The sequence below is a fragment of the Coloeus monedula genome (assembly GCF_965178545.1).
Source record: "Coloeus monedula genome assembly, chromosome: 6".
In the NCBI taxonomy this organism is placed as follows: Eukaryota; Metazoa; Chordata; class Aves; order Passeriformes; family Corvidae; genus Coloeus; species Coloeus monedula.
In genome coordinates this window covers 5,616,189-5,631,545 of record NC_138786.1, presented here as the reverse complement: position 1 = coordinate 5,631,545, position 15,357 = coordinate 5,616,189, and the positions used below count along the sequence as shown (strand labels likewise).

Genomic DNA, 15,357 nt, shown 5'->3' with positions numbered 1-15,357 from the left:
GTTACCTTACAGCCATTACTGTGTAAACAATGTCTTGAAAAGTAAGGAAAATCACAAGATACACCAATAAACAACATGCAGGGTTCAGCAGCAGAGCATCACTCCTCTACTTTGTAATTGAATGATTAACCTATGGTTTTCCTGGATGGCTTTTATACTTGCTTTTTTTAGAAATAATATCGAGAAATAGCACCCAGGTAAGATTCTGCTTTGTGTAACTTTGGTCAACAATGTAACAGAGAAAAATTTGACTAGAATTGCAAAGATATTTTAGTATCAATACAAAAAAAAAAAAATCCTCAGCTTAACTACTTTGAAGTGAAACTATTCAATCAAAATATACTTTCTATCTGATAAATGACTCAGGTAATTGTTTTCCCAAATTTACATTTGTACCTTCTTGAGTGAATATGACAAGATTGATTAGATTTACTTGGATTATTTAATTTGGATTACTTGAAGTTTGTTGGGGAGAATGGAATTACTGAGTAATACAAATTACATCTAACCTTTGACTAGATGACACAGAATTCAAATCACTATCAATGGGAAGGAAGATGACAAGCTTCTATTCCTCTATCAAACTGATCTGTTTGAATTGCAGGCTAGATCTGTAGAAATTATTTAAAATGTGTCAGTACAGATTAGATAGAAGAAATACTTAACATGAGAGGAAAGGAATTATCTCTGATACACATACAGGTATCGTAAAAAGCATGGTCCAGTTCTGTCCAGCTAAAGAGTAAAATTATGGCAGTATAATGCAAATAATTGCATAGTTTATCTGTTTGCAATTACTAGACATGTCTATATAGAAAGAAAGAAACAAAGAATATGTAAAAGAAACAATTGTAAAGTCATAGAATAAACAAAATAAAGTGCAGAGAAAACTACACATGTGGGATATGGTCTTGTCATTATGCTCTGCTAAAACACTGTAATTATTGTGGAGACTGTGGATCATGTTGATGGAATGGAGTTATCTCACTAACTGTCTGTGAATGTTGCAATGAGGTTTTATTTGATATGTGAGTAAATTACATGCACATACACCTCAGAGAGAAACTATGTCAGTCACACTGAATATGGGCAAAACAGGTATTTAAAATTTAAAATATTAAAGATTTGAGTCCATATATGCAGTTTTGCCATTCTTTTGGAGTTCAGTCATAAAAACAGCATATGTCACATCAATACCGGAACCTCATTTCTAACATTGTATCCAGCACGTTTGGTAGCAGACTGAAAATCTGAGACATTCACTTAAATTACATGAGAATATCACTCTGGATGCTTGATATGAAGAAAAATGTAATGCTCAGCTTTCACCTTCCTTAGCCCATACAATGCCATCTTTCCTGTAGTAAAGCAGTGTCATATAAGCAAATTCCTCCTTACACTTGAACCTTGGCCTCAGCTGAAAATGGAAAGAGTTCTCTTGAAGGAGAACTTTAGGACAGAGATGAAGAGATGCTAAGAAGCTACCTGTGTTGTCCGCACTGGTAACCATATAATTAAATGCACTATATTTTAGGAATTTTTTAAAGTAATAATTAATATTTGCAAGGCAGAAATAATAAAATTAGGAGTAAATGAAGACATAGCACTGAGGCAAGTAATCGAAGTGTGCCCGTTAGTTATAGCATGTTAATTTTTAACAATCCAATCATAATTTTCGCATGTATGGGGATGTGCTTCTGTTTTCCATGTGACTGTTTGATGTTTTGCTGTTGTTTGTATGCTTTTACTTCCTCTTACCATGCCAGCCTCCAAAATTTGTGACATGTGTTCCTCCTTCACTTTAAGTTAGAATCATTAATACTTTTTCATACACATTACATAAATAGAGCTGTTGTGTACCATTTCATTCAAAACTGTAAAACTCTGGCTTGAATGCTGACAGCTGCATGTATGTGAACTAGTGTAATTTTCTCAGGGTTTACACTGACAAACATGTACATTGGTAGAATCAATTATCTCTTGTTCCATTCTTCTTCCCTATTTCCCAGCAGCAAAATCCTATTAGCTGCAGTTAAAGCTAATTCTACCAAGTATTGCATGCTGAAACCATTAAATCTGTCTTTTATGGCACTATTACACTGACCTTCTACAAGAGGCAAGACTGTTCTTGGTAACTCCTGTTCAACAGTGACCTCTGTGGATTATCCCCCTGCTTGACTTTGAGCCCCGCAACGTGATGTGTGCGTGATGTCAGTGTGAACATAATGAGAGATTCAAATTAAGAATTTGAATGTAAATACCTTAACTGCAGTAAGCACTTAACATCAAACCTTTCCTATACTTTCCTCTAATTAGCTCCCATAAAACCATTCTCACTTATTCTATAAGAATCCTCTATAAGATGTGATTTTTATATTGGGTCAAGATCAGTAAATTAACCTACATGTCTGCCTCTAAAAGGATTTTGGCCTGAATAATATAAAATTCAGGCTTAAAGACATTCAAGACCCTAAAGACAGGGATTACATTAGCCATAAAAGACGTTACTCATCAATGGCATAGAAATTTAAGTTAATGAAAACAAAAAAAATTAGTTTGTGTGGCAAAATCATAATCCTTCTTTAACTTTTATCAAGCGCTATAAACTCCCTTTATTAAGTAATCATATAAAATAGACAGGTGATCTAAAAATAAAAAAAAACCCAAACAAGTAAAAATGTACTTACCCCAGATTGCCATGAAAATTGCAAAGAAGACAGTCCCTCCATTATCAAACAAATGTGTAACCTGAATAAAAAATATAAATACATCAGGAAAAAATAACACTGCCACCTCATCTTTTGCCCCAGACAATCCCAGAGTACATAACTGGTGGTGGAAACTAAAGGCTAAGCATTCTACTAAGTAATCCTACTAGCATGTTTCTTCTACCAAGGTTTGTTAATGTCACACTCTGACTTCCAGTACAATTTGAAATCTGCTGTTCCAGAGTATCACTTCATGCATTATCAGTCATTTTGTTTCACAGACACTGAGCTGTTTTGTCCATGTCCAGACAAGCTAAAATTTCATGCAGAATTCTTGTCATATGGTAGGTCAAACTTAATCTCAATCATTTCTATTTTAAGTTTTCTATGAGCTCAAAAAAACTCTTCACTTTTCTCCCTCTACATACTTAATGTTTCTATTGATTCCATTTTGTTCTTCTACCTAGGTATTTAGCAGCTTCTCTGCAGGTAAAAATAGCATGTATTCCTTTTTATCCAGACATGTCAGCCTCTCAAATTGTTGACATATTCTCCTTCTTAAAAGGCTTGTGCACCTAAACTCCAACAAACATTAAATAGTTTCTAAATATCACTTCCCAGAAGTCTCCATAATTCTAAACTGTGAAGTTAATTTCTTCTCATGAATGCTCTTCTCTTAAGTTAGATTTACCCCTTATCTTACTCTTTGTTATAAGATTTTTTGGTCAGAACAGCTATTCAGCTGCAAAGCCTAAGGCTTACTGATTGAAAGTAATTTTTAAAATATAAAGTACTTATTTATTTATATTTAGTTACATTTATTTGTTCATGCTTACTGAAAATAAGTATTGATTGAAAATTAGGTTTTGCATGCCTTTTAAACATCTGAGTGGGTGAATTTGATGTCTCACTTATGAAAACACCACGATTTATATTACAAAAATATGAAATTTCTAATATTCAAGCCATAATATGAAACAGTATTTAGGAAGCTGGTAAGATCAATGTCCTTTCCGTAGATTTAAGGTTGCCAATTTATAGCAATGTAATTTATCCAGGGATAATAGGCCTACATTTCTTCTAAAAAAGGTGGTTTAAGATGATGTTGGCAATTACTAAGCAGTGCAGAGGCTTCAAATTCCTATTTGAAAAAAAAAAAATAAGCACAAATCACTATGAAATACTAGAGCAAATCAACTTATCAACAGGCCTATATTAAAAGAGGACCTGAAGAGAGAGAGAGAAAAGGAATGAAAAAGTACCTCTGATATGTATTGTCCTAAACCATACAGAAAATTAATGGTGATTTCCCACTCTTTGAAACAAGAAGAGAATGTCTTGAGATGGAATATTCTTGAAAAAACTTTCCTTTCATTGATGTTGACTCTCTTGCTGGCTTAAGAACCAATTTTTAAGCTTTTACCATGAAAATAAACCTGTCCTTATGCCAATGGAAGGGTGCAGGTAACCAGACTATGTTTTGCTGTACTGTGACCTTCTCTTATACCTGAAGTTACACTAGCCAACAGGAATGTTCTGTACAGGTGTGCCAGGATTTGGGGGCTGACAGCCTGCCTCAGGCAAGTTACCTAATCTGCTCCTGCGAGAGCTGCGTGCTGCAAGGGCAACTCATACTGAAGACAGATTTTCATTCTTCTAGAAAAGGCTGGCGTTACTACTTTGTCCTCAGAAATCAAGAAAACTAACTCATGAATGCAGAAAAAGTTAATAGAAACAGTGTTTCTTTCCTATATTTTATTTCTTATTAAGTAAAATTATTATAATATTGTGAGAATTTAATTAAAAACACATCTTATCTGTATGTCAGTTATGGGTTTATTTGCTTTTTTTTTAAGGTTCTTAAATGGAATTGACCATTTGGTATTGAAGATCAATAAATCCAGTATGTTCCATGCCAGGATCATATAGTAGGATCAACTGTCAATCAAATATGTTTTTGCTTTTTTTTTTTCCTTTTGCTTCCATAAAGGAAAACACAAACATAATGGGTATGAGACTGAAAATCTGAGAGGTGAACAAAAGCAGCACAATATATCTGATGAATATTATTGGTTTTGAATGTAGATCTGTGTGAAGATGTGATCTTGGATATTCTGCTCAGGAAAGAGTGCATCTTTTCAAGAAAAACCAAAATGAACTAACCAACCAAGCAAACCTAACCCAGCAAAATGAATGTTGCTATGCGTAGAAAATAAATACTTGGCTCCTGATTCGGCATTGTCTTCACACAGAGTGTTTGGGTGAAAGTCTTATAGCACCACACTCAAAATTAAGACTTGATTCTCTTAAAGGCTAAATGCATAATCTGAGACTCTGTTGATCAAGAAGGTCTCTAAGCAGAAACAAAATATTGTAGGACTCTGTCCTGCTTAGTCTACATATCTGACTGATGTTGTCATCATCAGGTAAGACTTCAGGCACTTCAAATCCACCTTGAATCAACACCCTGCCCCAAGTCAAGGCCAAAGTGTGATAGGTGTAGGACCAGCCCCAAGACCATGTCAATCACCACGGATCAAAGAGTCCATTTAATGTGGACGAAAATGAGAGCCTGATCATTCAGTCCTTCAACTACTATAAAGGTATTACCTGCCTTTCCCTTAAATTATAAACATCACTTCAGTGCAGCATTTGTAAACGGGAGTGGGACAGGATGAAAGAAATGTGCAGGAACAATAAGGAAAAAGGCATCTTCTGTCTTCTGTCTCTAGCTTTACGAAACTTTGGCAGAAAAAGCATTTGAAGGATATGATTTTTTCCAGCAATTATTTGTTCTGTCCAAAGTGATCCTCTGCAGGGAAACTTGGCAGATACTTAAGGAAGAGCCCCTGACAGCATGTTTAATAACTTGAAACACGAGCACAGGCCTTACATAAATGAGGCAGGTCCCAGGACATAAGCAGATTTGGGGAGATGAACATCACTTAGAGGAACTCACTGTTCCTAATTAACTCAATGTTTATGTACTCTACAATGAGCTACTTGAATGAGCAAAGATTAAAACACATATTCCAGAATAAGGGTGCTGATACTTGAAATTAATCATGAATAGCTTCCCTTGCTTATTAGCTCATTGGTTATGTACAAGGTAGCCAGAGAAGTAAATTATGTTCCCATAATGACAAAACCAGAGGAAAATGCTGACAATGCCATTTTCTTTTCCAGAGAGCAGATCCTATGCCTTATTTTTAAATATGTTAGTTCTACTTACTTATGGCACTAACAGTGTTTCAGAAAATACAAAGGACCATTTGATTTGAAATTGTTTTCTAAAATTACAGTTTGTTTTCATTGACTAATTTGGGTGCAAACACAGTGGAAATGCTTACACACGTTTAGGTATTTGTTGCTCAAATTGAGCAACACAGTGGTAATCAGCAGAATCACAATCCCTGCTAGAAACCTGGCAGTTCATAGCAAGAGGTAATGAGTGAAGCTGTTGTGAACTTTTCTTTAGAGACATCACAGTGAGTTAAGGCATTGCATTATAACCTTTAGAAAAAACTTCATAAAGCTATTTTTTGGTTTTTATTTCTCTTTGCCATTTGAGTGGCCAGATGGTAATCCTATTCCCTCTCAAAGAGAATTCTATCTCTCCCCCAGCTGGGGGAGATCCAGAAAAGACAAATCTTGAAAGGAGACAATTTTTGTTTGTTTTCTGTGTTCTAATCCAAAAATAGAAAATTAAATTTGTAAATGGTAAACATAAATAATTTTAAAAAATATTTTCACAGATAGGTTTGAAATGCTGAGTTTCACTCAGCATTGGTCCTATCTATAAGAAATTTTGACATCTAATACAAAATTGATTTTCTCTTTGACACTGCCGCAGTTTTGTTGTAATGCCATGGAAAGAGACAATCACATTTTATAAATACAGGCTTCTGAGAAAGATTTATTTTATGGGATAAAGAATACCAAGATAAAAGCCAAGGCTGCTTTTCCAGCATTATGAACATACCACACATCAAAATAGATTGCTCACTTGCAAACACTGCATCTATGCAGAGATCCTTGTGATTATTTAAGTTTGAAAAACAGCTTCTTGTAGCAAAATATTTAATTGTATAAAGTCTTTGCATTAGTTTGACAGAGCAAAGCAGGAGCAAAAATTCAAATACAAAGCAAGAAAGGGGAACAGTGTAAGAAGTCAGTTAAAAGGAAAGTAGGAAAAACATTACAAAAAGTTTTATTATTAAGTCCTCACAGGGGACTCAATAAGTTGAGGAAAATAATAAGAATATATTAATAAGGAAATGCTCAAAGAAAGCAATTTTTTAAAAAGCCCAGATCATTTCAGAGCATTCTCTTATTAGAAAGATGAATTACAAAGGCTGAAAATAACATCTGTAGAGAAACAACATGTTTTTTAGGAAGCTTGGTTGAAACAAGGGCAGCCATTATACAATCAAAATTATCTTGATAGCGATAGTACAATAATTACCTTGGCATATATGCAGCTTTCGTTGAGTTTTTGTAGTGTGCAATTGCGTTCACACATAGGGCACATAATGGTTTCATTTGCCTCGCAGATTTCTTTGCTTTAGTATGAAAGAGGAAAATAAAGGTTATAAAAACACTTCTAGCATTCCCAAGATTTTCTGAGGTTATGCCATTTGTGTTCTCTGTTTGTTAACAGTGCCTACACCACAAAACTGGACAAATAAAATAAATTAAAAGTGAATATTTGGCTTGAAAAGCCTAATCCCAAATCAGGAACCTGATACTATGGGCCACAGAGTAGTATACAGTATTTTTGGGCACCATATTACACTTCTCACACTAGCAAATTCTCTCCCAAATATCACAAACAGAAAAAAAAAATTGCTCACTACCCTTCAAATGCATTTACAGCCTATTTTTCTAAATTATTCAGAAGATACCAAACATTAAGAGGACAGACAACACTGGTATATCTACATTGACTTCAATCAAATGGCACCATTTATATCAGCTGAAGGTCTGTTCCACAGGATGATATGTATACACACTTAGATCAGCCACGTGTAAAAACCCACTAAAGGGGATTTCTTGCAGTAGTATTTCACGTATTTGCATTTTTATTTTCTACAGAAGAACTTATGTATAGGACTAATATAAAACGTCCACTTTAATATCCTATTTTGGGGGTCAATATCTTCAAGCCACATTCTGATGTTTAAGAATTCTAAGATTTAAGAAGATGAAGTCACTGTTTTTACTGGGACCATTTGTATTCAAAGCATAGTACATAACTAAGTGTCTCAACAAAGGCAAAAAAGAACTAACAGAAGTGCAAAAATGAATTTTTAAGCAAATTTTAACTGCAGTTAAAACTGCAGCTTCCCAAAGAACCTCAGCAAGCACCTTTCCCTACCCTTTAGCAATGATGACATGCCTGAAATGATCCTGACACACTAGGGAAGTAGCAGTATAAAACAAATGCCAGGAAATCCTAACTAATTTGTTTTAATAAACATGGCACTTTCATCTCTCCTCCTCATAAAAGCTGTATTTACACTTCTGATACTGTTTGGAAGATTATGCTTATTTCCAAATGAGTGCATGTATTAAATACTTTCTGGCATAACAGTAAATATAAATAAAAGATTAAATATAAGTATTAATCATTGGTCATATTTCACATAACACGAGAATCACCAATTCACTGAATGTGAACCTGGCAAAGAAATTGTCCTGAGAAACTGTTAAGCCAGAATGAGCACACCCAGACATTTCAGAGTTGCAGAGTAAATGAAATTTTAGTGTGTGTCACATCAGAGAATTTTCTTGCTTACATTTTCATTCAAATTATTAAGTGCAAAAAGTCACATTTTAATCATATGTTATAATGGTTTGGCGATAACGGAAACTGCTATCAAATATAAGGCCAAAATGTACTGTACTTTGAATTTAAATTCAAGACGGTAAATACTACTTTTTCTATATTATATATCCTGAGTTAAAGTGTTGCTTTGTTTTTAATAACACATGAAGTTTCACAAAATTATACTGACAGTAATAGGTCACATGCTTTCGCACTACTTTGCAAAAGCAGTAACATTTGTAACACAAGTGTTTGTGACAAGTGCTATGTTAATTGTTACTGCAACTCAAATCTTCAGTATAAGAGCAATGTAAGTTGCTTTGTACTGTTTTCACCTATATATCTGAAATCTGACTAAAGCACATGGTGCAAAGACAGCTCAAGATATGCTGAGTTCATGCCTGGCATTTCTGTTTGACTGACAATAAAGGAACAATTTATAACACTGATAATTAACGATATCTATAAACACATTCAAAACCAAACTCTTTCAAAGCATCAGATTTACTTTTATAGAGACTAACCAACTTCACATCTAACTTGAGAATAAAGATAGGTAAGAGATATTGCATCTAATTTGTTCAAAGAACCCAAGTGACAGGACTGCTGTAGGACTACTTAAGCCCTTCTGCTTGACTATAACTTCATATTTCCTCCAGTTTAGCTCAAGGAGGGCACTTGGATCAAAATCTTTTTAAAAGTATATGAAACAACAAATACAAGTTCACGTTCCCCATTTTTGTTTCTGCATGTCCAAGTACTATGAATATAACCCAAATGTCCTGGGAGCTCCTATGGAGATTCTTCAACAGAAATTCTCTGATTTTTCTCTTGGTTACCTTCTTTTTGCAATGGAATCCTGCAATGAGCTGCCAAGTATATAAACTCAGTACCCTGGGGGACCTCATTGCTGCCTTATTGCAACCACAATATTACTAAGCTTGATTCCAAACCCATGCAAGACAAAGAATATCTTCCATTTCAATGTCCATTTCAGTTAACACTGCCGATCTTATGCAACTATTTTGTGACAGGAAAGAGAAATGGGTAGAATGGAGGAACTTCTGCTTCTAAACATGGGACAGACATGCATATTTTCTTATCATAGTGTCTAGTCTCTGACACCACAGTGTGTGTTCAGGGCTTTTGTCTTCCCATCTAATGTTCCTCCTTAATGTACAATACATTCAAATCATCAAATTATTCAATCAGACCTGAAAGTTTGCTGCTTTCCTGAAACTAACTGAGCAAAGAAGAGAGACACTATGACAAGAGGCAAAAGTCAGTATGAGAGGGGGATATTTGCTCCCTTCTGGTGGTATCCTTCCTTCTTTTCCATTTCCAACTTGCCCATGGCAGCCAGAGATGAACTACAGAGAGAATCTTTCCTTTACATAGAGGGCATAGACTTATGGCCCTGTGTTGAGCTGAGATGGACTTCTGACACAAGCTAATATATATATATACACAAAACATGTAATATATATTATATAATATTTTAGTATGTATATATAAAGAGCAAACTGCTAGCAGACCCTGAGCATGGAGCAGAGGCAGGCACTTGGACAAGTTGTAAACAAGACAAACCAGTTCTTAGATGCGATAGCATTCTGCATAACCCTCGAATAATTGCTGCACAAAACCTATGGTTGGCATGGTAAGTAACGTTTGTTTCTATGGCAACATATACTCCTGTATTTGCTTATTACTTCTCTGCTGAAACTGTGATGGATATCTGGAAAAAAAAAGAAAACGATCGTTTCCTGCCAGCAGCCGCTAGAGGGAGGCTGACGGCAACTTCCTGCACCTGGGAGGTGAAGGCATATCACTGAGCAAAGCATCCTTCTGCAAAACTGATTTGATCATTTGCTAAGTTCATATTTTGTAGTACACAAGACAGATAAAAAAATAGAGCTTTTTGACAGAACTTATCATACTTAAATCAACTCTTCTTAACATCCACAGATTCCTCATAACAAGTGTAATAAAGCCGTTTCACAGGAAACAGTGTTCACCTAATAATATTGACCCTGGGGTAACATGCCAGTTCTGACATTGCCATAATGCTCTAATGCTATGTTTAAATTTCTGATTTCAACTGGTTTTCCTGTGTCTAGATTTTTTTAAAGTAACATATTAAATTCTGTTTCTTCCAGATTGCTGCTGAACACTGCATTTGTGTATGGTGGTAGATGCAGTGCTTAAAATCAAATTATAGATTTTAAGACTCTTACAGGTGCTTATATAGAATTTTCTTTAAACAAATGCAGAAACACTAGATAAATAATCTCTCAGTCCCAGACTACAGCAAGAATAAGAGCAGGTGTACAGTCCATCTACCTGCTAATGGATAACTCCTGCCTGCTCTAGGTACAAAGTTTCTGTCTAATCCTTACCAACACCTTCCAGGCTAAGTAAGAAAATAGGGCAAGGAGTAGCATCTGTTATCAGTGGCCTTTGGAATTGCCTAAGTACACAAGGTGATACATATCTACATACATTTAATCAGGCCAGGCATAATCAGCTTGAGTTACACATTACACAGCTGTTCTTACTAACACGGTCATGGCAATGCACTGACACGACAGTATTGTGTCATGATGAACCAGAAGGACTGCACAGATTCACACAATCAAAGGCAGGTAGCACCTTCTCCACAGAATTAACACATCCAGATTACAGATGTGGGGCTGCCACAGAGCACATGGTTAAGACTTCTGCAATAACCCACCCTCTGACAGTATTTTGAAATGAACACTGGCTAATGATAGCTATAATAAATATATGAATATTCACCTTCCCTTGTAGGCATATAGGGCTTATATGGTGGTTTACCTAACTTTCAGTCTCTTGCTTCTGGAATAGAGCCTGGAGAGCTGGGGCACGCTGGCACTCTGTGAAGCACAGCATGACACTGAGTTACCTCAGGATGAGACCCAATACAACCAGCCCCTACAGGGACAAATTCAAACGTGTTTTGTCTTTGTTTTCTCTGCAGCTACTAAGCAACAGCCAAGGGAAAAAACAGAGGACAGAAACCCCCAAAGGCTAGGCTACCACTGTGCTCATGTGATTCATAATACCCTGCAACCTTCAGCAAGGAAGATAACTGCATTTTTCTGTTAAACAGGAGTTGCATCTGCAAGTCGTATCTTCCTGGGAGAAGCATATGACACATAGATGGTGACTGTCCTGCTCTATTCTGTGCTGGTGCAGCCTCACCTCAGATACGGTGTGCAGTTTTGGGACCCACAAGATAAGAAATATGTTGATTTGGCACGGCCAGTTTTTTTGGTAGCAGGGGAAGGCAACAGCAGTGACTTCTCTGAGAAGCTGCTAGAAGCTTCTACCATGTCGGACAGAGCCAATCTCTGATGGCTCTGAACATGGACTGGCTGCTGGCCCAATTACAGAAGTTGATAACGCCTCTGTGATGACATAGTTAAGAAGAAAATCAAAACAGCGCTGTTTATTCCAAGGGTGGTGAGGGGCTATCGTGGTGCAGCCTGCGATGAGGTTTGCCTGCCTGGCCCCCTAGCCACACTGCAGGCAGAAGGGCAGGGGCAGCAGCAGTGGCTTCTCCTTCCCAGCACCCCCTATGAAGAGAAGCATTAAATAGCACCAGCGCCGCGGTGGCTGCCACTGCCCGTGCAGTGGCAGCGGGGCCGCCTGACTGGTGGCAAAAATATGGCGAGTGACTCCTCAATGCAGAACCTAGAGGAGATCAACTTCTTGGTGCTGCAGGATCTTGCAAGAATCTTTGAACTGGTGGAACTTGTTGGCAGTGGTATCTACGAGCAGCAGTTTTTCTTCTGGACAGAAAAGAGGAGGAAGTGAGGACATGTGAGGGAGAACAACATGGCGGCACCAAGGTCAGTGGAAAAAAAGAGGAGAAGGTGCTCCAAGTGCTGGAGCCAAGATTCCTCTGCAGGCCATGGTGAGGACCATGGTAAAGTAGGCTGTCCCCCTGTAGCCCGAAGTGCACAGGGTATGCAGAGATCCACCCGCAGCCCCTGAGAGAAGTGCTCACGCCAGAGTGGGCGGATGCAGCAGTTTTGGGAAGACTGTTTGCCTGTGGGAGGGACTCAAGTTGCAGCAGTTTTGGCAGGACTGCTGCTCCTGAGATTAGAGCCAATCTGGAGAAATTCACAGAGAACTGTCTCCCATGTGAGGGACCCCACACCATAGCAGAGGGAAGACTCCTCCCCCTGACCAAAACCCTCAGGCCCTGTCTCCCTGTGCTGTTGGCAGGAAGGAGGGAGAGGCTGGGGGGGGAAGAAATAGGTGGTTTTGAAAGCTTATTTTAATTCTCATTATCCTCCTCTGACTGTTAATAATAAATTTTCTTTATACCTTCAAATTTGAACTTGTTTTGCCCTTAGAGTGTTTGCTCCCAGTCCTCATCTCAACTCATGAGCTCTTTCTTAACTTTTTTCCCCTCTCCTCTGCCCAGCTGAGAACAAGAGAAAGTAAGCGAATGGCTCTCGTGGGTGCCTGGCATTTGGCCAGTGTCAAACCATGACAGAAAGATACAAAGCTCTTAGTGTCCAAAAGAGGGCTACGAAGATGGTGAAGGGCCTAGAGTTGAAGCCATATGAGGAGCAGCTCAAATCACTTGGCTTGTTCAGCCTGGAGAATAGGAGACTGAGGGGAGATCTCATAGCAGTCTAACAACTTCCTCTTTCTGGCGACCAGTGATAGGACCAGAGAGAATACATGAAGCTGTGTCAGAGAAGGTGTAGGTTAGATGTTAGAAAAAGGTTTCTCCATCACAGGGCAGCTGGGAACTGGAACAGATTCCCCAGGGAAGTGATCACAGTACCAAGCCTGACAGTTCAAAAGGGATTTGGACAATGCTCTCAGGCACATGGTGGGATTCTCGGGGCTGTCCTATGCAGGCCCAGGAGTTGAACTTCAATGATCCTTGTGAATCCCTTCCAACCCAGGATATTCTATGATATAAAAGCACATAATAGCTTACAGATTGAAAGAATGAAATTATTAGAAATTTTGTTCTTTCTCTCAGGGAGTTGCCAGTGATGTACCTTTCTCTTCCACATGGAAGAAATACTAAGCTATACCTTGATAATAGTAGATTATGGCCCCTTGTTCCCCCTTTGTTGGAACTGTGCCATTGTGCATGTGACAAATACAAGATTGACAGTTTAACAGCTGTAGTCCCTGTGCTCAAAGAACAGGCTGATCCTCTTAGATCCATTGCATTTTGAAGACATAGTGAAAAACAGTCCTACTACAGAGAACAGTATCTTATAGATAGCATCATTTCCTGGCTGATAAGTTTATTGCATTCAACTGTATTTAATGTGGTTTGAATTTGTACAGTTTCTCAGGAGTTTGCTGTACAAAGCAAGCTTTAAAAAAGTGTTCATTACAGCACTGTAGAATATAATAATTCACTGTGAAATAGAAGTTAAGCAAAATCCCTAAATAAAATTTGAATATAGTCTTGCTCAAAGCTAGAGAAACAACATTTTCTATGAAGTCCAACTCCAAGTATACATACAGCTGAAGCCCCCAAACTGCTTGGAGCACCAGCTGCAGTTTTAAGAGCATTAATACTGTCTGATAACATCTGATGGAAAACTTTGCAATAAGGGTGGATCCTCAGAGAGTTCCTAAAAGTACAGTCATCACTTGAGCACCCTCATCACAACATCTAAACTGACATAAACCCTTCTCAGAGCAAAATCACAACAGTGGGAAACTTGAAGACTTGGTTCATTTCACATGGCTGTAATCTCCCTGAAGCTGAGTCTCCTGGCTGCAAGTTACATTGACACAGGTAAGATTTGTTAGACTCCAAGTTTGCAATTATTAATGAAGAAGAAAAAAAAGACATAGGCAAAAGTTGAAGCTTAGTAACTGTACTACACTGTAGAAGTTATAGCAAGATGGAGGTAATGATGGAATATGTCTGTTTTTTCACCTGTTAGCCTTAATTAGATCAGCAACTATTGCAGTATCTGCAACATGAAAAATGGTCCTTAAGAGTGGTCTGTTTTTCCTTAATGGGAATCACTGCAGATGCGGTGATAAAAATGGCTGCTGCCAGTGGTACACATCTGACTAGATGCAAAACAGATATACAAAGTGTATGTACTTGACTCAAATACCCAATATCCTATATGGTTATTTTTACATTATTACCATATCTGCAAAACATTTAAAAGTATAGCTATGTAAGTTGTGCCAGACTGTTCTTAATTTTCAACAGGCTATTACATATTACTAAACAGAATTTTACCTTACTTGGCTGGAATCCATTGTAAATAACCCATAGAGGAAAACAAACAGCCCAACCAGTGCAGCAGGAATAAGCATTCCAGTATACCATCCCAGCCAGGCAAAATACAGTCCAATTTTTTCACCAAAGTATCGCCTACATGAAAAGGAAACACATACATTGCTTAAAACTAAAATTCATGGTGACCTCTATCTATCTCTACTTAAACACAGTAGTAGAATAATTCTAACAAGGAACTACCATCACAAGTTTATGGCAAAATTGTCAGTTTACCAAACAGGTTTTTTTCAGGCTAGCATAACATTTTAGTGACACTAATTGCAGACTTATGAGAACATACAAGGATATAACTCTAGTGCTTCTGTAATTTTCATGTCCTTGCAATGACTAAGTAGATGGGCTAGTGTCAACATTATTAAAGGCAGGACAGTCTGATAGATAGATAAATAGATGTACACAGAACAAAAAATCTGGAAAGGGATAAAGTTAGTATGACCTAAGTATTCCATTTAAAAAAACATTTATGATAGATAATCATACGTAGATAATATGACATA

At 37.3% G+C, this 15,357-nt stretch overlaps 1 protein-coding gene across 2 annotated transcripts in view; it reads right to left on the bottom strand.

The window, feature by feature from the left end:
* Nucleotides 1-15,357, bottom strand: part of ANO3 (anoctamin 3) — a gene marked incomplete at both ends in the record, with an annotated part of 192,424 nt that overhangs the window by 28,255 nt on the left and 148,812 nt on the right. For both annotated transcript variants that reach the window (XM_082283859.1, XM_082283860.1), the window contains 3 exons: nt 2,688-2,748; nt 7,174-7,270; nt 14,801-14,935. In XM_082283859.1, coding sequence (XP_082139985.1) covers nt 2,688-2,748; nt 7,174-7,270; nt 14,801-14,935 — 293 coding nt within the window. The remainder of the gene's footprint in view (nt 1-2,687; nt 2,749-7,173; nt 7,271-14,800; nt 14,936-15,357) is intronic.